The sequence below is a fragment of the Catharus ustulatus genome, chromosome 4 (genome assembly GCF_009819885.2).
Source record: "Catharus ustulatus isolate bCatUst1 chromosome 4, bCatUst1.pri.v2, whole genome shotgun sequence".
Lineage (NCBI taxonomy): Eukaryota > Metazoa > Chordata > Aves > Passeriformes > Turdidae > Catharus > Catharus ustulatus.
In genome coordinates this window covers 67,195,461-67,222,552 of record NC_046224.1, presented here as the reverse complement: position 1 = coordinate 67,222,552, position 27,092 = coordinate 67,195,461, and the positions used below count along the sequence as shown (strand labels likewise).

Genomic DNA, 27,092 nt, shown 5'->3' with positions numbered 1-27,092 from the left:
AGGAAAAACTGCTTAATCCTACTGGTTTGGGACTGAGCAGGTTACATTCCTATTCCTGGATGGATGGGATTTTTGCAGCAGGTGTGCTGCTGGACAGGGAATGTAATCATAACCATAAGTGGGCTAAAATTATTTTCCTTTTGAAAAATGTTCAGGCTTCATTTCAGCTAAAATTATTTTCCTTTTGAAAAATGTTCAGGCTTCATTTCAGCTTTCTTAGTAACCTAAGCACAAAAGGATATTTATTTATTTCTTCCATTCCTTTTTTTTGACAATGGTTTAATTGTGTATGAGGTACAACAGGAGCATCCAGTGGTTGGGAAACATTAGAGATTTGAAGGTACTTGAAAATCAAACATGGAAATGAAGACTATTTGATGAATGGAAAAGAAGCTGCTTAAATTTCTGGAAATTGCATATAGTTCAGTGAAGAATTGTTTAAATGTTTGTAAAATACAAAAAGGTAGATATGAAGATGAATTTGCAAAATAAAAGTAGGGTATTGAGTAAAAATTCGTAGAAAAGAGGGCACATAATACAGTGGAAGATACCCTTTGGTACTGTCTCTGAGAAAGAATGAACTAGAAGTATCAAAACATGCAAGGAATCCTCAATCCAGAAGACTGGATCTTTGTTAAAAGTTTGACACTGAGGTTAAACACAGAGCCGAAAGGTAGGCAGTGCAAGAATTTGTTGAATAGAGGCTGATTTTCCATATGGCTATTTCAGAGCCCCAACATATTGTTTCTCACATAACTAAATTTTAAACTCATCATTCAGGAGGCATCGTTCAGTTCCAGCAGTGCATCTCCAGCTCCAGTAGGTAGAAATATGGAAAGATAAAAGATTGTTGAAAACTTCCTCAGCATCTACTGAGTTCATTGGGTGATATCCAGTCTTGCTGTTGGAGTGTGAAATCCTTCAGAGTTAGTTTTGCATATGAGGAAATGCAAGACAAAAGCTTGGCTGTTTCTGTAACTGCATGTTTTTCTTCCATAGAAATACAAACAGAGAATGTGCAAATTACATTTCAAGCTGCTTTCTGGGGTGTAAGTGTGGCCCATTTGTAGGAGCACAGCAGGAAATGTCATATTGTTCCTGTTGGTGCCTGATGTTAGTTCTAGTAGTAAAACCCCCAACATTTTAAGGTTGACCTCTTGCCTTTTCTTGGAGAATTTCCAGGTTGACTTCTTGTCCATCTTTGTGTGTTGAATGAAAATGAGAGGTTAAGGCACTTGTCATAGGCTTCTTCTGAAAAGACTGAGGGGTGTGATGTTCTCCAGTAATCATTTACTCCAGTTTTCTGCAGCCTTTTCAGAGGAGTGAATGTTCCTAAATAATTTCTATGGTTAATGTGAATGGTGTTTGAATATTATTTCTAGAAGCACCTTTATGTTAATGAAATAATTTTCATTGAGACCTTTTTTTTTTTTTTGAGAGAGAGAGAGTTCTAAGTAGATATTTATATAACTGAAGAAAGGGCAGTCACTGAGCATAGAATAAGTATTCACGTGTTCTGTTAGAGATTCATAAATTTGGCATTTGAAATCTTTGTTTAGAATTCTTTGCCTACCTAAGTAATGCTATTTAATCTGTTCATACTGCTTTAAAGCTCTCCCTAAATTCTGGCTAGTGGTGTGAAAGCCAGTATAAACTTTTCCTTGCACAAGTGCTCCGAAAAAGCTGTTGTTTATTGCACAACTATACTTTATGGTATGTAGTCTGGTTTTGAATTGATAGTACATAAGAGAGAGAACATTGGTCTTGCAAAAATGGTATTTTTGTACATATCTCATCCTAATTTCAAAATATGGAGCTTGACTAAAGCTATTGTCTTCATAAAATTTCCTTCATGGATTGCATTGAGTTTTTTCAGCCTTCTGGTATTTGGTTGCAAACATACAGTTGTAGAACTATTTGCATGGCTCCAAATATATCATTGTTAGGAAAAAGCCAGAATTATTCTGGTTGAATCAACACCTTCCTAACTGCTACGTGATTACAGCTAAACATGATGTTGTAAAATGTCTATAGAAGTTTTGTAGGAAAACATACAGAGAGCACAAGTTCTGACTGACTGTAACAGGATTATAGGAATAACTGATAAATGTCCATGGATAATGTGAGGCACGAGATATTTTCTAACTCTGTATCCAGAAGTTAAACGAGGCTTGTCTGCCTAGTTTGTCCTAAAACAAAATAAACATTTATGAGTGTATAGAAATAATGAATGCAGTGGTTCTGCATTCCTGAGGAGTGCAAACAAGGAATAGGAAATTCAGAGACAGTGTTGTTTTGTACCAAATAATGCCATCCCTGCCCTGCAGCAATAAAATAGATAAAATGTGGTTTAGAAAGCCTTGTCTTGTTACAGCATAGTGTACCCGAACAGCCGCTTTGTTGTAGTCGTTTGAAGCTTTTCTTTGAAGATTGTTCATGTTTTTAAGTAGGTTGTATTTATTGTGCCAAGGTGACAAAGCAACAGAGACATAAAATAGAATAAGTAGTTTCTTTATTACCTAATGAGTCACCATCCTAGGATGAATGACTGAAATAATCACTGAAAGCTGAAGTAACAAAGGCACATATTTATTCATGGAACTGATTTTCCAGAGGCAAATTTATTTCCTATATTTAATGTTTTCTAATTTTTGTGCAGTATTTTTGAACTTTTGTAGTTCTAAGTATGATCCAATTTAAACCTTCATTTTTAAGTATTTCAAAGTGTCATTTCATAGTTTAATTTTTAATATATTCTGAATGTATTTTTTTTCAAATGCCTTATATTTTGACATCATAATTTTCACTTTAATTAAGTTATATTACGTGGTTTTCTTTTATCTCTACACTAAATTATTACTGCTGCTTTGACTTTATTGCAAGGTTTATTTTTTTTTAGATTATATTTTTTTCAGCTCGTACTCTTCCTATCAGACTTTCATCCACAATTAAAAGAAAAAATTATAGCTACTGTTGTGGCTGTATTAAGCCATAAGGGGAACAACCCTTCTGGCTTCTCCATCTTGGTTATCAATAATATTTTGCAGGCTGAATGTTTTATTTGGAGTTTAACTTTGTAAGAGTAAGTGTGCCTTTTCTCTTTGGGTGTGGTTACACTGTTTCCTGCTAGTTTAGTGTTATCCTAGTTTTCCTTTGATATATCCCTATAATCTACTTCCTTCACTTTCTGTAACAAAATTTGCATTTGCACATCTTTTAGTCTTAAAGATGACTATAGGTAGTAGTATTTTTAAACAAGGATGGAGTGCCTTGGAAACTTTTTTTAAAGTTTTAGGTTAATCTACTGTAGGTATAGTTATTTGCTGTGTGAATTTTGTGTTAATCTTTATGCCAGAGGATTTGTGTTTCTGTACAGTTATTGAGTTGTAGATATTTGTATCTTAATATTTTAGATATTTATATATGTATCTAAATATTTTAGGAAATTGATAGTATCAATGTTGATGGGATAACCAGAAAGGATTTAATGAAGCTTCAAAGTCCAGGGAAGGTTGCTTATAAACCTAACAAAGGTGTCTGTTAAAAATCCAACCAGTCAAACCGACACAAAAATACCACATTTCTTTCTGTATAAGATCTTAGTAGATATTTCATGAAGAAGATACAAAAATAAGGGAATACTGGACGTGTGGATAATGGCTTTGCCTAATGAAAGATTCAGTGATTGATCTGAAAGAATATTATTGGCCTCCATTGCCATTTTTGAAACAACAGAACAATGAGTCATTTATAGTTTGTGAAAATTTTCCTTGGATGATTGTCCTCCTCCTGTCAGACTATTGTTATACATGTAAATATTTACTAAATTATACAATGTAAAATTGGTTGAAATTAATCAGTTCAACTTTGGAGTAATTGCCTCAGGATGTCTAAAGATTCAGCTTTAAGGATGCAACAACTTTTGGGGATGAACCATGTCATCAAGAGGCCATTCTTCTTAATCTGTCTTCAGTTTTAAAAAATCTGTATAGACTAGCAAAATGCAGCTTCTGGATAAATCTTCAAGGCTAAATCTGGCTAAATCGTAAAAGTGAACTACTAGGAAATAACTTGGGAAGGGTGTTACTTCTTATGAAGAGAAAGTGAGTTTCTAGGTGAAATGCAGGATATTGTCCCATGGATAGTACAGCTAAACCTTGCATTTTAAAGGAGATGGGTGACATGGTGGTGTGTAGAGCTAAATCAAAGAATGTTCTAGGTACAGAAGTTTGTGTCTTACAAAACTGCTGAATAAAATAAATTAGGAAAGATTCATTTGGAGGAGGTTTGACTTGGCACAATTTTGGTGGAACATTGTAGTGTTGACAACATTGTTTCTCAAGTCCTCAATTTTAGAAACAGTGTGTTTTGTTTCCACTTGATTATAAATATCCTGCCAATTTGGAAACATTAAGAAAGTATGTTTAATATTCAGCCATTGGTTTCCCACAAAGAGGGCATAATTAGCAGTGGAATTTCCTGCAAACTTTCCTGCTTAAAGTTGTAGAAAAACCTTGGTCCAAACTACTCGGTACATTTGCTAGAAAAGCTTGTGACTGAGTGCTCTGTATGCTTGCCTTTTTGCTTCCACCTAGAATCCAGGGCCATTACTTTCTGTAACCATTTCAGTGAGCTGCCATAGTTTTCAGTCTGTACTGTCACCTGATCCAAGCATGCGCCAAAATACCCACCGTTTCTGGCTCTTGTCTGCTGAATCTGCTTTGCAAACCCTTAGTTCTTAAGCTTTTGCCTTAGCAAAAAAAACCGACAGGCACTCTCATGGAGTGTGCTGGACACATGCCATCCTGCTTCCCTATCTCCTCTAATTGTTTATGTAAATCCTTAGCTTTACTAAACTTGTAAATGCTACGACAGCATCCCCATGTGAAATTGTGTGGCTCATGTGTCAAAAAAGGCTGCTTGTGAAAATATTTGTCAGAACAATATGAATGCTACACATTGCACTACATTCAGTGTTTTGTATCAACTTATTATTGCAATGTCATGGTGTTTGATTTTAATTGTAGAGAATTATTTTGTGTTTTAATATGCAAAGGTAAGTTCATGTTAACTGTGAATGTGCAGTATTTATATCTAAACATATCCTCTTTCTGGAATAAAATATAGTCAAGCAGAGGTCCCAGTCTTCTTTACAGTTGTTTATGCATGACTCTTATAGAAATATTTGTTCTTGTGCAATAAGAAATTGTTGGATTCTTTGAAAGATATTGGGTGTGATCCTGTTAACACTGAAGACAGTGGCTGGAAAATACTTTTTACTTCTAATAAGAGTGAAAATGATCCATTACATTTCTATAGTTAATAGTTTTGTTAGTGTGGATATTGAACGGATTCTTAGAATAAAGGGTTAAATGTTGTTTTAGAAAGTCACAGTATTGAGCAACTTCACAACAATATGTTTGCCATAATGGTAAGGTATTCTTGTAGATGTTAGGTAAGAAAATTGTTAAGTCTCTTAACTTCAACAGTTTAAACTGTAAATTTTTGTGGAGGAAAGCTAAATGTTTGCATAGAATTTGGGGACCCGTCACTATTTCTACATTTTAGGTACACTTCAAGGATCCATATTTCCTTTCAACATCTCATCCCGTTTCAGTTTTCACTGTGGTTACATTCTTTTTCAATGTCGTTCTTGTCTTTATCAATCTTTTTATTTCACAGCACATTTTGTGTTCATCTTCTGTCACTTCACCTGTTGCTAACTCTCAAATCCTCATTCTGACTTCTTGCACATTGACATAGGAATGTCACTGGTGATAAGTAGAAGTAGTTTTTGCCACATGAAACCAAAAGGTGTAAAAAATTACTACTTTGAAAATTGGTGCTTTTTGCCTAGAAAAAAGGCTAGTTCTTTGCCGGTGCTTTTCTGTGAAGTACAAGAATTTGTGTGACTGTTTATTTAGTGTTTGTGACCAACTGCCTGTGATCCAGTCTCATTGAGCTGTGTTTTTCTGCATGGTCAGAGAACCACTTTTGCTGCTACCTTAGACTTTTCATCTATAGGGAGAAGCACATTGCTTATAAAAACAATCTCTGGCCCATGGCTGGAGGCGAAAGAGGAATTGCTCCCAAGATCCTTGTCCATTTCACCAAAAAGAGTTAGGAGAGAACTTCCACAGAATGTGCTTGTGATCTCACATGTTCATACACTCTGAATTCGTCAGATGTTATAGCCTGGCCTTTTCCAAAGATTCCCCTTTGATTCAACTACTGCTACTGCTGTTACCTGGTGGCAGCAGAAGCAGCCTTTGTCCAGAGGTGTATATGCAAAGAGAAGACATTTCCCACTTTTTGTACCACAAATGGTTCAGAGAGCTGAGCTGGGGAGCTCCAACCCTGTGTTGTGATGGATTATTTCTATAGGAATCTGAGTTTCCAAAGCTGAGAAGAGGTGCTCCGGGAGTCTGAGTCAGGATTGCTGAGTATCACCTTAAGCATTTATTTTCCTAGTCACTGAGAGAGTTTAAACAGTGTTTTCACACTGAGAGTTAAGTGCAGCACCTCAAGATTCTGCCAGTAATGCACTGCAACCTGCTAAAGTGGACTTGCATATAACAGAACATGATTGCTACAGTTCATAGAAATCGCTTCTTTTGTGTCCTAACATGTACATTTTTGTTGATTGCAGAGAACATTCCTATGATCTCTCACTGTAAGTTTTTTTCTGTTCAGTGTTCATTTCTTCAAAGCAAAGGTTGAATAAACTTCAGTCTGACCAGGCTGCTGCTGGTCAGTGTAATGCTGTGAGTTACACAAGCATTGCCATCTAAAGTTAGGATAATTGAATATACAGACCTCTGTGCTCTTCCTTCTTATTAGAAAATTATAATTAGTTTAGTTTAAAAAAATTAAATCCTAGTTCTAAATGCAAAGTTGAGGTAAAGTCATGAATGAATACATCTTATTTTGCAATATTTCTGTTTCAGTAGCTTTTAAATTATGTGTGTATCTGCATCTTGCATTTTTGTTTGTCATGTTGTCAGAGAACTAAGTGTATGATAATGTGGTTATCATACACTGTGTTGATAAATATTCCTGGTAATACAAAATAGGTTCCAAATAAATTTCAGGATTTGACCTTGATATTTAAATTACGATTCAGCAAGGAGAACTCAGTGGCCAGAAGTTTGCATCTGTGCTAAGTTCAGTTAATTTCAGGGAAATTCCATGAGAATCTCTCTACTCAGAACCCTTGGTAAATATCTAAGTGCAGGCTGTTTGTTACTGGTTTTCCCTTTTTGTATCAGCAATTAACACAGTTGCCAACTACATTCATTGAAACAGGTAAGTTTTGAGAGAAGAAACAGCTGACAAATTCTAGTGGTAAATTCAGTATTTGTTGGCTCCATATGTAAAAAGCCTGCAAGACAAGAGCTTTAGTTAGGGGAACTAACTGCTGAACAGTTAAAATAAATGGATTGCATGAACTTATTCTAGCAGCACACTTTTTTTGTATTTTTATATCTAATAGTTTTCAAGAAAAGCAGGCAGGATATATTTACATAACTTTGAGGACAATAAAGGTAATTTGAATCCATTCATGGGCATGGAGGGAAGGTACAGTTTTCAGGATACTGAAGCAATAAACCACTGGCAACATACATCCTGTACTTCTTCATATTGTAAATGTTGGAGTAGTTTCAAATCCCTCTGGCTTCTCACAGTTAGAAGTACCACAGAACTGTCTGATTAGTGATACAGTTTTGAACAAATACTTTTAAACTCTGGTTAACAGAGAGAACTGCTTCCAGCAGGAAAAACTATTAGGTTATTTCAAAGATATTGATTGTACAGCAAAGTAAAATACTAGTTTACTGCTACAAATACTGTTTCATTACTCTTCGTTTTTCAGTGTTACAGAGTATCTGTGATGCTTTGTTGCAAGTTACACCGCTCTTGTGTTGTTGGAAGCTGAGAATGTGGTTGGGAACTAAAAATGAATAGAGATTGGGACAGTATCTACAGTATTTTGGTGTTATCTGTCATATGGAGAGCAACAAGAATGCAGTAACTTGTGAGAACCTGCTCACATGGGGAGAAACAAGATAATTAGTGAAAAAGTCCCATTAGTGTTTCCTTGAAGTATGATGTATAGGAAGGAAATAAAGTGTGCATATTCAAAGCACTTGAATATGAAAAACTCAGCTTTTCAGATTAATTGCATGAAGCTTTGTGTCGGCATAGTGCAGAATAGTGAACTGATTTATACTTTGTCTTTCAGATGAACCAGAGACACGAGATGCCTGGTGGGCAGAAATCAGACAAGAAATAAAATCCCATGCCAAAGCATTGGGTTGTCATGCTGTAGTGGGCTACAGTGAATCAACCAGCATTTGGTAAATCATGATGATGATTTGATTTTCAAAATGCCACAGAAAACGTATTTCATCATCAGTGGATTAAAAATTAACTATTCCAGTGCAGTTGTTGGTGCTGTCTATTCTATAACTGCTTTACAGAGTTAAAGTGAGATTTTGAAATTTCAAAATGGATGGTTTTTATATGTTTACATCTGGGTTTTAAACTTTTTCTAATGAGCATTACCATTATTTCTTTTAAACTAAAACTTCAGTTTGTTTTGTAGTAACAATATTAATTTATCCATGAAGTTTTCTAAACCTAATCTACCTAAATAATTAAGACTGTTCCTATTGAAGTTTCATTATTGGATAACAACTGGCAGACCAGAACTTGAATAGAAAACTTCACATTTAAGGCCCAGAAAAAGCTCTCCTGGAGCCAGGTGCGTCTGATTATATTAGTCAGATAATTACTCCGGTTCAATATTTTGAATTGCATTTGGGAAGTAACGAGCAAATTCAAACATCTGAAATTATTTTCTTTCAACTTGATTTTGCCTAAATATTTTAAAGTAAAAGCACTAAAGAGTTGCGTTTTAAGGAGAGAAGTTGGAAAATTTTGGTTTGCCGTATTTACCTCAATAGCACCATCACTGAGGGATGAACACACCAAAATGAAGCTTTTATTTCTTTGCTTGTCACTCTCCTTGTAAAAAGCATGTAAGTTTGTATTATCTTTTCTACCTTAACTATGGGTAGTTAAGAATGTACAGAACATAGACAGGCAATCAGTTATGGGGTTATTTGATGCTTGCATTTCTCTAAAGGAATTTAATGTAGTACTGTTTGATTATTGATAAAAAAATTACTGGAATTCCCATATTTATTGCCAGTTCAGCTTTATTCCATGCTTAAAGCACAAGTTTGTGTGTGTAAGTACTGGTCTGCCAGATATGTTATGTATGAAAAATTATTGTGGAAAGAGAAACAACAAATTTAAAAAAGACGTGTATCATTCTAGAAAATGTGGGGAAGATTTTCTTGGGTTTTTTTTCAGTATAGTATTTTATACTGAATACTAGAGGTTTGTTTCTTGTTTAACAACTTGAGAATTATTAAAAGCTCTGTGGTCATTCTGAGAGCTTCAACTCCACTAAATCCTAAGTATGGTTGGTTTCTTTACATGCAAAATGTACCATTATTGTAGTTCTTCCTAGTAAAATTTTATTGGTTTGCCACTTTTTATCCTTCAAGAAGCACCCTTGTCGGTGTTGGGTTCTAACTTCATTTTGAAAATTGAGTATTAATAAAATACTGAAGCTCTCAACTTCCCTTTTACTTTGGTAAAACATTATGCCTTGTTTGTATTTAATGTTTGTTTGGTTTGCTGTATTTCTTTCCATTGTTAACCATAGAACTGAAAACCATACTTATATCTGGTTAGCCTTTCTGTTGTATTATTTGTAACATGAAGCAAAGTTCTTAAGTCTTTCTGTTCAATCCTTCTTCATCTTGTACTTATGCAATGGTTATGGTTTAAATACGAGAAGAGGGTTGATTGTAGTTTTAATGGATAAAATTGCACAAGTGCACTAAAGTAGTGGTGATGTTGAACTTCACTGAGATTTGTATTAGCTTTTTAATCTGATAATTTTATATAAAAGCACTCACTATGTAGTAGGAATTCACTCTGTTGTTATTTTTTTCTCTTATAGTGAAGAGGTCTGTATTTTGTCCGCATCTGGCACAGCAGCTGTACTGAACCCTAGGTTCCTTCAGGATGGCACCATGGAAGGCTGTTTGGAACAAAGGTTGTCATGGCAGCCTGGCTTCTTTTCCATAGGGTCAGAGAAGGGAGAGGTTGATTTTTTTCCTCAGAGCCAAGATAGTTCTTCTCTATTAGGGTAGGTTACAGTGTTACAGTGCAGGATGCGGGACCAACCACTTTACTGCTTTTCACTAACAACCACCACCACAGGAGTAATGGAGCTCTGCGCCAAATTAGATACTCTGTTTTTATTTCTAACAGTCTCAATAAGGTAACACATTTGACTACTAACACAGATAACTCAGTTTTTTCCTTAGCTGCTCCTCAGGTCTCTTTTCTCAATTTTGTCTCGCACAATAAAAAATGACAGAAATTTGATAACTTCCATAAACCAAAAGTGGCTATGTCTGTAATATGTGTATATATGCTCCATTCAATGCTGTTTATGAGTAGGAGATAAAATAGCTTGGTTATAAAACAAATATGATGCCAGATTTTTCCAAAATGGATATGTGTTTGTTGAAGTTGGTGAACAAAATCATGAGACTGAAGGCCAAACATGAAGTTTCCTTTTATTTCTGCTCTTGCGAATAAAATTTGAAGAACGACTATTGCCACAAAGTTATTTTTGTCAAAGAAAAGATGAATTAAGGCATATTGCATTAATGCAATTTATCATTTATTCATCAGGATATTAATCAAATATTTCAAGGGATTATTATAGTTGTAAGGAAGGGTATTTATTACACATGCATTGCTTTTTCCGTAATAAACCAGTCAGCTTAGTATTATTTATGATTCTTTTACATTGTTAGCAAAACCATTGTCTTCTGGTTTGCATAGAGTTTAGAAAACTGTAACCAGAACTAAAATACTTGTTTTTGTAATCACTATATGATAGAGAGAAAGAAATATCATGTTCATAATATAAAGAAAATAGCACTTTTATGAAAATATGTATTTTGGTGCTACAGAGAGTCTTGGCATAGATTAGTAGTGCCAGAGGGAGGTAAAACGGGTAAACAGACAAAGCTCATACTCAACTCAAAATATATTTGCCATAGTCTTATGATAACTATTGTTCTAAATCTGTCAGATTTGCTTACACACCTCTTCAAAATCACTGAGAAGAATTGTTTATATGATACAGTATAAATTTGCATTGTTGCAGTTGGCTGTGCTTTCCCTGTTCATATATTTATAGTGGTCATTCCTGGGTATTGCTCATGGGGGAGAGAGACTGTGTTCTAAGGAAATAATGAGTTTTACCTGATTCCTTATGCAGGAAGGAAACAATATTGCAGTTCTTCTCACAATGTTAATATATATTGTGCTGCTTCTCAAAAGGATGATGTAGTTTGTATCCTGCTCTTATGGGGTTTTGGGCACAATGAATGTAAAAGAGATTTTTTTGGTTCGTTTGGTACAGAAAATTCTTTGTACAACTCTTGTAACATGGATTATATTTGGAAGTTGCACTGCTTAAAGCCAATTCAGTAATGTTACAGTTTCATATGAATTGTTGGTCACTGAATGTCCTTTTTCTCAATCCCTGCATAAGAAGTTTCAATGCAAGTTTTATTGATAGCATTTTAGCAAGTAGTGTGCAACCTTTTCTTCTTTTAGTTCACATATTGTAATACTTGTCACATTGGTATAATGGAGCAGAGTTTAGTTGTGGTGTATGATTCAAGTAGGTCTCTGTAGGTGTTTATACACATGTGCACTTACTGACCATGGTGAACAAGATGCAGATGTTTTAAGTATTCTATCCATAATGTATTTTTAGGATTGAAGAAGCTTCACCACCAGGTTGTGGATTTTGCCATATTCCATATGATGAATTGAACATGCCATTTCCTGCTCACCTTACTTACTGTTACAACTGCAGGAAGCAAAAAGTTCCTGATGTCCTTTTCACCACAATTGACCTTCCTGTGGAGGCAATAGTTGTTGGGAAGGGATGTCTTATTCAAGCCAGGTATCTGTCAAAATACTTACTTAGTATTTAGTCTAGTAAAGTTTTGAAGATCTTAGAAAGAATTCCTGTTGCTAAATTCCAATGTGTCATCAAACCTTATATTACAAAACATACAATAGGCATGTGTTCTTGAATAAAATTTCTCTCTGAAAATATCATTGCACTCGTGTGAGCTTTGAATTTCAGCTTGTAGGACTAAACCCAGAGAGTGGAAGATGAACTAATGTATAGTCGGAGATAGTATTGCTATGCTCTTTGTTTTCTCCTTTCAGACAAATATGGTTAATACTTTATGGTTAATGTGAGGGCATTTGGGTTTGGTTTGGGGGCTTTTTTCTTCCTTCCAATGTGTGTCTTGAATAACTGTATTAATAGAATTTTTAAAAGTTCTGCCACCAGAAATTGCAGTAGTAATTTTCTGTACTTGTGCCTGAAATGTTGGAGGCTTGCAGCAAGAAAAATAAATGTTTGCATTGGGAGTCTTACTAGAAGAAAAACTGAAAATAGAAGTTTTCAGATGACACTGTTGCAAGCAGTTCTTCTAAAGAACTGGCATTTTATTTTAATGTTGCAGCAATCTAAAATAATTGAAAAGAAGCTGTATTAGGTTATACAATGAGGAAAAAAAATCAAGATAACTTGTGATTCCTTTCAGTCTTCACAAATTCATTAAAACTCTGTGCTGGTTTCTGTTGTCAGGTTGTGCCGTCTGAAGAAGAAAGCTCAGGCTGAAGCAAATGCAACCTCTATCAGTAATCTCTTGCCATTCATGGAGTATGAAGTGCACACACAACTGATGAACAAACTCAAGCTGAGAGGAATGAATGCCCTCTTTGGGCTGAGAATTCAGATCACTGTGGGGGAAAATATGCTGATGGGCTTGGCAGTAAGTACAGGGGATTCTGGGATTCTTTAGCTTTCTTACAGTATTTTCTCTGGAAGACATGCAGGTGTTATGGGATTTGGGGTAACCACACATTAAAGTGTCATTTTGAGAGCAAGGTGTCGTAATTATTGTAAAATCATTTATTTATTTGCCAGACATGCTACTGTAATTTCTGTGTCACAATGCTGTTTTAGCATAAGCATTATGGAAAGCTTTATATGAATATATTAGGAATTCATGCTTATACACTTGTCTTTTTCTTTGTGACTTTTAAAAAGTCTGCAACAGGTGTGTATTTAGCAGCTTTGCCAACACCTGGAGGTATTCAGATTGCTGGGAAGACTCCAAATGATGCCACCTATGATCAGCATATATCCCATATGCAAAAGAAAATAAATGATACAATAGCAAAAAACAAGGAACTTTATGAGATTAATCCTCCAGTAAGTAAATCTTTTATTCTTAAAAATAAAACGTTCTGATTAAAATGTATACACTGTATATCCATTTTTTTCTTACTGAGTCATTCAGAACATAAGTTTATTTACAAATAGAGATACACAATTTTTTCACTGTATTTTGGAAAGCTGCTGGAATTTTCAGATCTCTTTAATCATATAACCAAATCATAGTTTGGTATTATTTAGATATATTTCCTAGTAGAATAATTTTAAGAATGATCTGATTCTTAGAATTGTTAACAAATTGTGTAGATTTGAATTATTTTTAAGCTGGGCAGAGCATCTGCTAATTCTTACATTCCTTTTAGGAGTTACCAGAAGAAATTATTGGGTCTCCCATTCCAGAGCCAAGACAACGTTCCAGGCTATTGAGATCTCAGTCAGAAAGCTCTGATGAAGTTACAGAGCTTGACCTTTCACATGGGAAGAAGGATGCTTTTGTCTTGGAGGTGATAAACATTTTCACTACTCATGTTCATACGTTCCTTCTCCTGAAATATATATTTAAAAAACCAGAAAAGTTTTCTCACTAATCTTCAAGAACAGTTTCTAAATTGTGTATGATTTTTGCCCTTCTGTACCAACAGAAAAAATGGATTATTAAGATTTTGCTTTGTCTTTTTCTCACTCTATTCGCTTAAAGCACAACTGTCTACAGACTATCTGAAAAAAAATTGCCCTGCTGTTCATGAATGTGTAGCAATCTCTAGAATAATAATTAAGAGCTGTTAAGAAATGTCAGTCTGCTTGCTTCAAGTAGCAGATCAGACTAATGAAAAACTTTAGATCTATTTTTGTAAACACTGAGGTTCTGTATTGCCATACTTTATATTTAGCAAATTAGAAGATTGTATTTTCTTCCTGTTTCAGCGCTCTTACTGTTGTAAACAAACATTCAGAATTATTAGATACATATATATATGCAGAATTACAGCCCAGAATGGATTGTATTCAAAGCATTCAAAAAACTGCATGTCCCAAGCACATAAAAGAAGATTTTCCGAATTTCAGCTATTGGTTTTCACAATTTAAGAATTCACAACTTCTGACAATGCCTTCCAGTTCTTTCTGCAACTGCAAATAAAAAGAACAATACCTACAGATAAAGGACATAAATTTCTTTTACCTCTCTATTCACTAAAATTCAAAGATGTGATTGAGCATTGTCCATTTTGAAGTCTCTAATACTTCAGGTATTAAAGAAGGGCTGGAGTTTTGATCATCCTGTAGATACAGGTAGTATACAAATACCTACCACTGACTAAAATCCACTACAAACTACAGCCTGTAATTGCAACCTAAGGTACATTTAAGGCTCTGTTAATCTTCACAAGTCGCATCTTCATAGAAAGTAATCTGGAAGAAAGGTTGTAGATAAGAAGAATGAGGGAGCACTACAACAGCAGTTTGTTTGAAAACAGATTTGAAAGGGGAGTGAAAAAATAATGGGTTGGGGGAGTTTGGGATAATAAATTTAGATTGGTTGGTGCTTTTGCAAAAAGGGTCGAATACCGTTGTTAAAGAATGAGGATTTTTTTAAGGCATTAATAGAAAAAAATTACTTATCTATGGAATCATTTACTACTGTCTGTTTGAGATATTGGATAATTGGTTGATGATTATTGGATATCAGAAACAATATTGCAGAAGATTTAGTTAAACTCCTGACTAAGCTTTCTGGAGTAGAATCAGTGTTCACTGGAGCTATGTAAAAAAAGTAATAAAAATTTCATTGTGATGGGGATATGCTGAAAGAGGCTGAGAAGGCAGTTATGAGAGGTAAAGATATCTGGGTTGGTTTTTTGTAGTTTTTGGGTTGTTTTTTGAAGAAAATAAAGACAACCCCTTTTACATGGAGAGTGAGAAGGAGACACATTACTTGACAGAAAACCCTTCAATAGTGGAGTTAAATTATAAACCTTTTCTAAAACACTTGGTGAGAAAATGTTGGGAGTTAGAGGTAGATTTGGATCTCTTGCAGGTCAATAAGACAGGATGAATGTAAAAGACGCACCAGAATTATTTACAGAAGGTAGCAGGGCTCTCAGTCTGATCTCAGATAAGAGTGTTAAAGGTTGAATCAAGTAGTGGTTATGTTATTCCTTTCTGGAATTTCTTACTGGCACAGCAACATGATTTTCTCAATTATTCTCTTTTTGCAGATTGATGACACAGATGCAATGGAAGATGTACATTCTTTACTGACAGATGTTCCACCACCTTCTGGTATGGTTACAATGATATTGTTCTAATTTATGCTGTAGGCGGCAAAATGACAAAATATGACTATTTTTATTAAAAATTATTTTAAAAGTTCAAAGAGAACTGACAATATGAATGTTTCTGAAGATTTTTAGACTGAATTATGAATTTATAAGTTCCAGGTTAATGAAAGTAGAATAGAGAACTAATTATTGCCTGGTATCAGTTGTCTTTATGTTATTTATCATTGTATAGATATGTCATACCTTCCCTGACAGGTCTGGATAAGAGGCAAGTATAGTTGTCCATTATATAGAAATTGCTCTGGACATTTGATTTGTCCTTGTCCTTCCTCATGTCATTGTGAATTTCACTGTGTTTCTTCTGAGAAAGTCTTAGTTTCTTTCCTAATAACTGATATTAATGTTAATAATTGTGAGGTGTGTCAAGCTCAGAACTGTCCTTGCAGTTATCTATTACTGTCACCAAATCTTTTCTTCCTCACTGATTACCTAGTTCTGCTGCAGTTGATTTTATTGCCCTAAATTAAGGCCATCAGCAATCATCTTGTTTTATTCTCTTCTGCATATAATTTATGAATGTGTTTGAAGCACAAAATCCAAAATTACAGATGTTTTCACTGTGAAAATTAAGCATTTTTGTCCCTCCTTTTCTAATCTTGTATTTCCATTTCATTTGATGATGCTTCATTCTTAGTTTCTTAAAAGAGAACTTGGTGAAGGATCTTGCCAAATTGTTGGGGGTTGGGGTGATGTCCAGAGTAAGTGGTATATGTCAGGTGCCTTTTGTCTGTATGCTGATTGAGAACTTTCTTGTTTTTCCATCTCCTCATGAACATCCTTTTCTGGAATAGTTGCTGTGGATCAGTAATAGAGATACCTGTACTGAGGAGATTAGTAGGACCAGTCACTTTAGCACCTTATTACTTGAAGATTAAAGAGTGTTCTTCTCTGGTAGGGGAGTAAGTTAAGAGCTCAGAGTGAATTAGCTGTTTGATCTTTTGCCTATTCGATGGTTTATAAGAATCTTTATTTTTCATTTACCTTTTTGTTCAATATCTCCTTCATTTGTTCAAGACAAATAAACAAGGGACTGGTTTGCTGCTGTTATGGAAAGCTCTGCTACACTGCTATAAAAAGAAAAGCATTTTTTCTGCTCTCATGTTATTATTTCTGCATATCCTTTCTAAATATTATTTGATTCTTCAACAGAATTTCTGCTTTTGATGTTTTGAGAGACAGTCTATTAATATTTATACCCTCTGCAAGCTGCTACACAATTTCATTTCATTCTGTGCTTTTATATAGCCCCTACCTTTTCTACTTATTTAACTGTATCTTCAGGCTTTCCTAATTACTGATTTCCTGTTAGTAACTGACTTTACTCTACTGTTTAGTCATTATACTTCTGATTTTTATTTGCATTCAGTCACTACAGTAGTTCCTTTGCAGCCTTTACTGTGCTCTCTATTAAAGGTTGGCTTTTTAGCTTTACATATCACACCTTTTTTAAAAAATTCCTCATTTGTGCATAGTTTATCTAACAGAAATAGGTGGACTGGTTGTGGATTTGGGGTGTTGGCCCCTCCTACAAGAATTCTGTATTTGTTTTTTGAATGTTGGTCTCATTTCTGGTGTATTATTCAATACTCAAAATCACATGAGGGAAAATACTTGCAAAACTGTTTCACATATGTCTTCTTTACAAGTATTTTTATATTACAGTGTATAAAATAGATTTTTTTCCCCAATATTTTCTTCACAGGTTTTTACAGTTGCAACACAGAAATTATGCCTGGTATAAATAACTGGACACCAGAAATTCAAGTAAGGTTATTCAAAACTGAAACTTTTTGCTAAATTGTATTGAAATATGTGATAGTAATTTAAATGTATATATTGAAAGGTAAATTAATAGACATCCTTGTGACAGAAATGAAATTAGTATTTTGGTAAGAACAATAAGGTAGAAGAACCTGTTTCTTTGTTGGTTTTTTTAATGCTCTTATGTAACTAATAACCTAATACAGAAATATGAAAGTAATTACAGTAAATATGAACTTCAAGGTTTTAGCTTCTGAAAAGTTTGGCTAGGTTTGAAGCCCCTTAAAGGGAACAGATTATTGATTATGTTGTTTAGCTAACATATTTTGTTACTTAGTTAACATATGTGTTAACATATTTTACATTATTTTCCTTCTTTATTAATTTGAGTTTAAAACACAGGATAAAATCTATTGGCATATGTTGGCAAAAAAACCCATGTTTGTTTCTAATTCAGATGTTCACAGCAGTTAGAGTGTCCAGATTAAGCACCATTAACCCGACAAATCAAACACTCAATAAGAACTTTAATGATCTCTGTGAGAATCTGTTGAAGGTAAGAATCTTATTTCAAATACTTTTTTAAGTGTTCAAATGGAAGCCAAGTGAAATTCAGCTATACTGAAAATAGCATGTGTCTCGTAATCTTGAAAATAGACTGCAGGGTGTCTCGAATTAGCTTGTGAGTTTCTGTAAAGATAGGTTCAGCCTTTTTTAGTATATTAGGGATTTCCAAAGCTTTTGGAATCTGAAGGAGTCTTTGACTGGCAGTATACTCTAGAAATAGAAAGAGAGCTCTACAGTAGATTGCATTCTGTCCTGACTTTTCACACATGTAATTCCTCTCCAAGAAAAAATTAATATCATTAGATGACTTCTACTGTGAAAATAGTTTTGATCCTTAATTTCTCTAAAATAAACCACACCTTTTTCCCTGAGTAACACAAAATAATATCCTGTCTTCAACAGAGTTTGTATTTTAAGCTCCGGTCTATGGTTCCCTGCTGCCTTTGCCATGTAAACTTTACAGTTGCTCTGCCAGAGGATGAGTTAGTTCAGGTAAGTGAATTGCTGCTTTTAACTTCCAGAGTTAAAACTTTTAACTTCCTTGAGTTAATGTTTGCTGCTCAGGGTAAACCTGGCTAGGATTTGATTTACTGCTATGTCTGGTGAGTTCTTAGATTTTTTTTTTCCTTATGATTCTATGCAAAGAACTGCTTGTTTGCAAAATTGTTTTTTCAGATTGCACAAGAGATCACCTTACCTAATATGCCAAATATTTCTGATTTGCAGATTGCAGTCACAGCTGTTGCTATTACATATGACAAAAACCAAGCACTACAAGCCAACAAAGCACCTACTGAAAAATCACAGCAAAGAGGTAAATATTGTGAGGCATCTTTCCTTTTTTTTTCATCAGTGCCTAATGAGTCTGGGTTTTAATTTCAGTTACATATACAGATCACAGACCACAGAATATTCTGAGTTGAAAAGGACCCACAGGGACCATCATGTTCAAAAATACATATTTTTCAGGGAGGTTCTTTCAACACATAGATGTTTTTTAGGGTTCATGTACTAGACCTTCAGCAGGATGACTTACTTATCAACTATTAGGTATTTATTTTCCATAATCAACAAATTTATAGTACTTTCTTATTCCATCTATACTACTTTAATTGTTTTTCTCTAAAAGGTAGGTGTAACAGATGATGACATTTCTGTTGTATTTTGGAACATGTGGTGTAAATCATCCAAGAATACTTGTTCTTATAAGTAGAAATTTTGTCCGTACTTTAAGAAGGTGGAAAATAAATTCATAATACTTTTAAAAAAACCCAACCTTCTGAAAATCCTTAAGCAGGTCAGTAATAGTTTTGGAGCTCAGTGAAGCACATGGAGGGAATGGAAGAGACTGTTGTGATCTGCCTATGTCACCTTGCTAATTAAGTACCATCCTATGTTAGAAATGTATGTGTGCAGTCTGGAAGTGGAAATTCAGACAGATCTCTGAGGATACTCAATTCTTCAGAATGGGATTAGATAGTAGAACAGAGCCATGTATTTCTGAAACAGTAGTTATATGGCTGACTTCTTCAGTAGTGACAATGAAGTGTTTTCATGTGAAAGAAGTGATAATTTTTATTATAATAGCTGACTTAGATTCAACTGCAGAATCGAAATAAAAATCCATGAATGGACTTCATTTTTTCCTGAAAACTTCAAATCCTTTTCCGTGGAACCCAAGTTCTGCTCAATGTTGCAGCTGTATTTGTTGTCAAACACCTGTTTCTGCAGAACTGCATCATTTCATGCACGTGCTGAAAATACCTGTTCAAGTCAGATCTGACTAAATTGACTCTGCTTGTAATTACTGGCAAATCTTATTTTGGAGATTAATTATCAGTTGGCCATGTTTTCTTGAAGCATCTACAGACAATGAAGAACAGCTACAATTTCCCTTGGAACTTTGCTCTGATCCCCTTTCTTCTCAACCATTCTCTCCAGCTAAAGGTCAGTTAAGGGGGAGAATGTTAAACTGTTGGTTTTTATGGATTTTGAGTTATGCTCTTTCATAGTTATAGGGGCTTTAAAATATCTGTACTTTCAGAGGCTTTAAATGTGCTTTGCTGCCTAAGCATAATGGGTATATTTACTCCTGTTGTCAAATATTTTAAGAGACACAGAAGATGGCTTGGCTGATCATTCTGTCTGTATTTCCTGTCTTTGCATCTAGAATACTGAAGATGCTGCAAACCACTGGGTGTTGGGTGTCATTTGACATAACTCAATTACCTAGTAATTAGGCTTGTCTCATACTGTAAATGGCCCATATAAAGTACCTCCATGTTTTCTCAGCCTCACATAATTAATCTCATTGTTTTCATGATGGGAAATACTTTACCTACCAAATACTTGTTGCATGCAAATTTCCTTTAAGTGAAAGGAGCGTAAACTATAAGCCTAAGCTATAATAAATAATCTGTACAGTGCAGCAGATTGTAGCTGTTAAACAGCTGCTTTATTTAACCTGAGATAGAGCTGCATTTCAAGAATGGTTGTCACAGTTCTTCTGTGACTTCATTAGAAATCCCATTTATTGAAATCCGCTGTCTTTAATTCCTTCTCCCTGGTTGGATTATCTACCAAAATGGTTACTGAAAGGAAATTAAATATCTGGGAATTACTGTAAATGTTTGAGCTCCCTTTTTTGCCTGTTACATCAGTTGTGTAAATAAGTCATGTAAAGTAAGTACCACACTTGCTTTTGTATTTTCAGAGGCCAGATTAATTTGAGCAACAATCTTCTTTTTTTTTTTAATTTTTTTAATGCTTAACTTTTAATTTACTACATTTTTTATTTTAAAGAAGAGAAACTATCCAGAAATTTCTGCTGGTGTTTCTCTACATTACTAGACTGTGCTCCCTGTGTGCTGGCCCTGACCAGTGGAGGGCAGCCTGTTCCCATGTTCCCTTTTTCCTGATGTTCTCCACATTCCATATGGTGCTGTAGACAGAGCAGTTCAGCCAGACAATTATTCCATCTTTCATTTCTTCACAACTTCATTGTAGTTACATTTACTTAGCAGGTTATTTAATATATTTTTGCTTTTCTGTAGGATTATTGTTTTAAAAATATTGGTTTGCAATCTTAAACAGTAGCGACCTTTAATAAATAAACATATTAAAATTACAAGGTAGATTTAGTAAAGTGAATTATTTCTAATAACTCTGTTACCTAAGTAAACATTATGCCATATAGGGGATGGGGTTTTTTCATACTTGACCCTAAAATCTTTTATAAGGGTCATAGAATTGTGGAGTAGTTTGTGTTGGAAGGACCTTAAAGATCATCTCATTCCAACTCCCTGCCCTGGGCAGGGACACCTTCTACTATTTCATATTGCCCAGAGCCCCATCCAACCTGGCCTTGGACACTTCCAGGGATGGGGCAACCACGATTTCCCTGGGCAATCTCTGTCAGGGCCTCACCATCCTCAGGGAAGAATTCCTGTCTAATATCCAGTCTAAAAGTGTGAAGCCATTCCCCCTTGTCCTGTGACTCCAGGCCCTTGGAAATAGTCACTCCCATCTTTCTTGGAAGCTGTTGTCCTGTACTACCTGACTCTGCTTAATAGAATCTGAACAGAATTAATTTTGTTTTATCAGAAGTCCTGGAGGGTGCAAGTTCCCACACAGGTATTCCTGCTGCTCAGAGAGGTGAGTTTCCTTAATTTAGCCATCTACCAGAGCAGAATGAGCATTCTTGGGATATTGGTATACTCTTTTTGGATGTGTCTTAATCCAGGAAGTGTTTACTACTTAACTGAGAATGCATGCTCTGGTGTGGCTTAATGATATCCTAATATTTTGATGTGATTTTTCATTATAAGAATTAGATTTGTTAATAATAACAGCCTCTCTGTCAGGTAAATGGATAGAACTTTATCTGACAGAAAATGAGTCCCTGGGAATAGAGCTGTTTTGCCTGTGTTAATTTGAAGTTAGCATGTATTCCTCCCGTTTCTTCAGGACAATGAAGAAACTATGTTTGCAATCCCCACCCCCTTTTTTTTTAAAGATATGCAAACACCCCTGCAACTAATACCAAAAGTCCTAGCAGAAACAACTCTTACTTCTTGTTGTAATTATAATGGGAGGGATGTTGGAGGGAGGATGTTGGGGCAAGGAAGACTATTCTCTAAGGAATATTCATTTGTGTTTAAAAGAGAGGTGTTGTTTCAGTTTGTGACTCTTATCCTCATCACCAAAGCTTTTTTTTTTTTGAGTCTGTAGGTTAGTTATTGATAAAGAGGGTTGAGAAATTGAAATGCTTATCAGCAGCTCTTTGTAAGGAAAAAACCCAATGAAAAAATTTAAAAAGGCTTAAATTAAGTTTAAAAAGCTATAGCTTATGGCCTAAATTGAGATTTAAAAAAACTAATCTAGCATAAGTCCTTAATGACTGTATTTGCATGTTTTTTCAGTGCTGAAGTCCCACTCAGGCAGTTGGTTCAGAGCTGGGACATCACCAGAAATCGGTACTTTGGTTTGGACAAGTCCAAACCTATTCTGTAACTTTTCCTTTTAAACAGACCTGCAAACGGATGGTTGTTCTCTCTCAGACATGAATCATTGCTTCCTCAAAAAGGAGCATTGAGATGAGCAAGAGACATCATCCATATATTTTTTTCTGTTTTTTTTTTCTTTTGTTTTTCTGTCTGTGTTTCCAGCAACGTCAGTTGATTACAGTTCCTTTGCAGACAGATGCAACAGCTGGATAGAGCTCATTAAACTGAAAGCTCAGACCATAAGGCGCGGATCAATTAAGACAAGTAGGCGGCTGTTTCTACCACGTTCTGATAATCTGAGACATATCTCTGATTTCCCAGTGGTGACTTAGTGGAGTGGCCTGCCCAGCAGTAGCATTGCAGATCACATATAGAATGAATTCCCAAGTGTGAAAACTGCTGACATTGTTCTGTAACCTCATGTAGGGTTGACAAACCAGTAACATAAAAAGCAAAATAAATCTTGCTGTAATTAGTTCTCCATACGTATGTAAGCCTACTAATTGTATAACATCCACTGCATGGATGTAGGTGTATGTGTGATCTTGGAAAATTGGGGGTGAGAAACAGGAAGCAATCACCAAGGGGACAGTCAAGGCAATGGTCACTAAATTAGCAAGTGGTGAGTTGGTTTTCAGTAGTTCTTTGGCCACAGGTCTGACTATCTTGCTTAAATTAGCAGAGATTAATACCTGTTTTAATGGAAAATGCTGCACTGGGGAAACAACAACTTTCACACTTCCTATAATTTGTTCTTCCAGCAGAGTACATGTTTCAAAATGTTGGCACTTTTTTCTTTACCTTCACATTATAACCAATGGTTGTATGTGCAGCTGCTCGCCTCAATGTTTTCCTTTTGCAGGAATGCCACTCTTTCAAATAAATGTCATTTCAGCTTCTCGTCTCCTCTTGCATGCTTTGCATGATGATTTCCTTTCCTTTCTCACATATATGGCTGAGCATCACAGGCAGCTGAATGTTGTCACCAAGCTATTTGGAAAACCATAAAGAAGAGTTTTTGTATTTTGAGGAACAATGATGGATCTTGATAGTTATTTTCTCCTGGTTTTTTCCCATTTTTCAGCTACTTCCCTTGAAAAAGCAAGTCCATTGGCTGAGGGATACTTACGGCACCGCTCTGTCCCGTCATGCACCAATTCCACTGTCTCAGTTGTTAAGATGACACCTCTTTCCTTTCTCCCTGGGGCGAAAATAACCAAATATCTTGGGATAATCAACATGTTTTTTATACGAGAAACCACTTCTTTGCGTGAGGTGAGCTGTATGGCAAGGATTCATTTTATGTCAGGGATTTCGTTTTATGTCAGGGAATAATTTTTTGTTAATTGTAAGAGTCAGAGGTTTGCATTGATGTGTGGCACAGCCAGGGAGTAGAATTTGTGTTGCTTGTGGTGCTGAGTGCAGAGCAAATTCCATTGTAGTGCTTTTGTCAGGGAGCACTCAAAGCTGTTTTGTGTTTGGCACTGTTAGGAAGATGTCATATAATTGCCATTGCTGTTGAATTGGACAGAACACTAAACCAGTGAGTTATTAAACAGAACTATATGGAAAAAAAATGTCTTTGACCAACAGTGGTAGAAGTTGGGACCATTTGAATCCAAATTAAATACTAAAGAAAAAAATAAGTAATCTATTCTTCTCTCATTTAATAAGCTCAGTGATGAACTTTCACAGTGTATTTGGATTTTAGAATTCTTTGGTTAATAGAACATTGCCCATACCATAGATAATGTTATGCTAATTTTTAATACCACATCCTGTGCATTCTCTGTAACAAAACTTTGATGAGCATCAAAAATTACACCATGAGTCTGTGACCACACAGCGAGCTTAGAGGTGATATTCAAACCCTGATCCTCAGTCTACATTGGGAAAACAAAATTCTCTAAGCACGTCAAAATGCAAACCAATGGTCCTTAAAATTTACCTGTCCTTTTGGGAAGTAGCTGTGTCTTTGCTTTTGGCCACAGAACTAGAGTGTACCTCTTGCCTCGTTTGTCAGTGCTGAAGAGTTTGCTTTTTTTTCCCTAATTACACATTGCTAAAATTACAGAGCAAATGTTAATAAAAATGATCATACTTCCTGAAAATGGGCTGTGAGCTCTCTAGAGAAACTTGGATCAGACAAATGTTTTGTTTGGATCTTGAAAGTTACTTTTAACTTTCTCTTTTAACTTGAGAAAGCTGTGTGTGAAAAGGACAATGTTTTCAAAAGGATGTCAGAACAGGGAAATGGTTACAGGACATTCCTGTACTAAGTGCAGATTGGACACTTCCAGGGATCCAGGGGGAGCCACAGCTTCTCTGGGCAACCTGTGCTAGGGCCTGTCCACCCTCACAGGGAAGAATTTCTTCCCAATATCCATTCTGTATTTGTCACTTTGAAGCTATACTGTCTTGTCCTGTCATTCCAGGCCCCTGTAAATGGTCTCTCTCCATCTAATTTGTAACTGTGACCCATTAAACAGTGAATGGCTTTTAAGTTCTTCACACCATTTAGGATTCACTAAATTATTCAGCTGATAAATATGTAAGAGAAGTACTCAGCATCTTGTAGCTAGACCTAATATAATATGTAATGTATATTTTTTCCATTCTAGGAGGGTGGTGTCAGTGGCTTCCTCCATGCTTTTATTGCTGAAGTGTTTGCCATGGTTAGAGCTCATGTTGCAGCTCTGGGAGGGAATGCAGTTGTGTCATATATAATGAAGCAGTGTGTCTTCATGGAGAATCCAAACAAAAATCAGGTACATTGGGATGTGAAATAACAAGTGCTGTTGTGGTTAGTAGGACACAAATACACATTTTATGTCTTTAAAAACCAGCAGTGCTGTAGAGCCATACCTGCACAATGTTTCTTGATATTTTGGTATGATATTTGAAGAATCCAAGACTGTTCTTGTATTAAAAAAATTATGAGGATGTTTCATAAATACCCAGATTGATAAAAGAACCAAGTTTGCTAGAATGAAGTAAATTGCAGGAAACAGTTACACAGTAGTGCAGAACTTACTTGGTATTTCTGATGTTGCAGTGTAGGATCTCCATGTAAAAATACCTGGAGCTGCTGATGTAAAATGCTCCATTTGTACATAAAGGGACAAACCTTAATTTGTGAAGGCAATAACAGAATATTCAGTAAATTAAATATATTCAGAACAGTAATGGAAGCAAGTATAGATATCCAGATATTTCATCTGTGGTGTCTTTCAAGAATCCATCTGCATGTTTGGTAGCACACAAGTGAGTGGATAGAAAAGGAAATGTGGCACAGGTTGCCTCACCAATAAGTTCTAATAATTTGTCCTTCTCCTGATCTCTGTTGATTTTTCTGTGTAGTTATATTTAGCAGATACAAGTAAACATATTATTGTTTAAGGTTTGGTAACTGGGTATTGTCTTTTTTCTCAGGCTCAGTGTTTGATAAATGTCAGTGGTGATGCCGTCATCTTTGTCCGTGAATCTGAGCTGGAAATGCTGCCAGTGCAGCCTTCGACAGCTGCTCCTCAGCCCACAAGTTCTGCAGGAGATGTCACAACATGAAGGCAGAAAAAGTGGAGTAGTCTCTGCTATATAAAGATTATTTAAAATGTGGGAATGTTTAGGTTTGCATCTTCAAAGTCAGTATCCCTCCATGACATTCACAACCAAAATCCAGGACAATCACTTTTTTTTTGTTGTCATATAACTTGAGAACACAAGTAAGTCAGAACAGTGAACTGGCAAGTGTGCTCTGGTTCTTCTGTTACTATTCCTGGCCTCTGTGAAACCAGGCAGCAAGAGAGGCACTGACAGGAGAACATGGATTAGAGTAGCAGGCATCACATGGAACTGTGGAAGGAAGGAAAAACTCTGTTGCATTTTTGAGCTGTTCAGTTTCACTGTGATAGGTTCTGTCATTCAGAAGCATTTCTGAGTTTGAGTGTTGTCTGAGCTGATTCTGAGGTCAGGGTGGGAGGAAGGTGCCTGAGAAGTCTGCGTTGGAAACCTTTGATGAAGGACCACAAACAACTCTGGAGTCTGAAATTGCTTTACACTGCTGCAGTGTGAAGAGGGAAAAGCAGTACCAGAAAGTTACTGTTTGAATTTCTGCACATTGAAAGTATTTTTCCTTGTTTTGTTGTTGTTTTTATATTTGGTGGCTGGGGCATGTTGTTTGTTTTTTAAATCGTTTTTTAGAAGCTGCCACACCACAGTGCTGTGATCCTGGGCACCCCTGTGGTGGGACAAAACAATCTCAGAAGAACACAACAAAAAGTTCCAGGGTATGTCTGATGCTATTACAAGATGTTCGCTTCAGTACTGACAAAGCAGGTCTTTTGTTATTTAAGACTTTGTGAAAGAATTGTCCTGAGGTTCATTTTCTTAAGGCAGGATCTGTTTCAAGGATGACATAAACAGTCCCCCAAAAATCAGTTGTGCAGAGGTTATTCTGCAGCCTCCTTCCTGTTTAAATGCATGGCTGATTGGAGATTGATGTGTGCATATGACACTGGTTCCTGCAGGTTGCTTTTGTGTTGGGGTTTTGTTTGTGGT

The 27,092-nt window shown here is 35.6% G+C and overlaps 1 protein-coding gene across 31 annotated transcripts in view; it reads left to right on the top strand.

The window, feature by feature from the left end:
• The window catches only part of C2CD5 (C2 calcium dependent domain containing 5), a 53,528-nt gene extending 27,400 nt beyond the window's left edge, over window positions 1-26,128 (top strand). For 6 of the 31 annotated variants that reach the window (XM_033057224.1, XM_033057222.1, XM_033057212.1 and 3 more), the window contains 18 exons: window positions 8,243-8,357; window positions 10,037-10,225; window positions 11,879-12,070; window positions 12,770-12,956; window positions 13,235-13,399; window positions 13,726-13,866; window positions 15,580-15,643; window positions 17,405-17,466; window positions 17,921-18,019; window positions 18,433-18,522; window positions 18,757-18,844; window positions 19,891-19,977; window positions 21,634-21,684; window positions 22,452-22,505; window positions 22,728-22,799; window positions 23,620-23,810; window positions 25,157-25,303; window positions 25,968-26,128. In XM_033057224.1, the coding sequence (XP_032913115.1) occupies window positions 8,243-8,357; window positions 10,037-10,225; window positions 11,879-12,070; window positions 12,770-12,956; window positions 13,235-13,399; window positions 13,726-13,866; window positions 15,580-15,643; window positions 17,405-17,466; window positions 17,921-18,019; window positions 18,433-18,522; window positions 18,757-18,844; window positions 19,891-19,977; window positions 21,634-21,684; window positions 22,452-22,505; window positions 22,728-22,799; window positions 23,620-23,810; window positions 25,157-25,303; window positions 25,968-26,099 (2,126 nt within the window). In that variant the 3' untranslated portion in view covers window positions 26,100-26,128. Of the gene's footprint in view, window positions 1-8,242; window positions 8,358-10,036; window positions 10,226-11,878; window positions 12,071-12,769; window positions 12,957-13,234; window positions 13,400-13,725; window positions 13,867-15,579; window positions 15,644-17,404; window positions 17,467-17,920; window positions 18,020-18,432; window positions 18,523-18,756; window positions 18,845-19,890; window positions 19,978-21,633; window positions 21,685-22,451; window positions 22,506-22,697; window positions 22,800-23,619; window positions 23,811-25,156; window positions 25,304-25,967 lie in introns of all 31 variants that reach the window. The other 25 variants (XM_033057229.1, XM_042779159.1, XM_033057230.1 and 22 more) reach the window with 11 other exon arrangements.
• The last annotated feature ends 964 nt before the right edge of the window (window positions 26,129-27,092 follow it).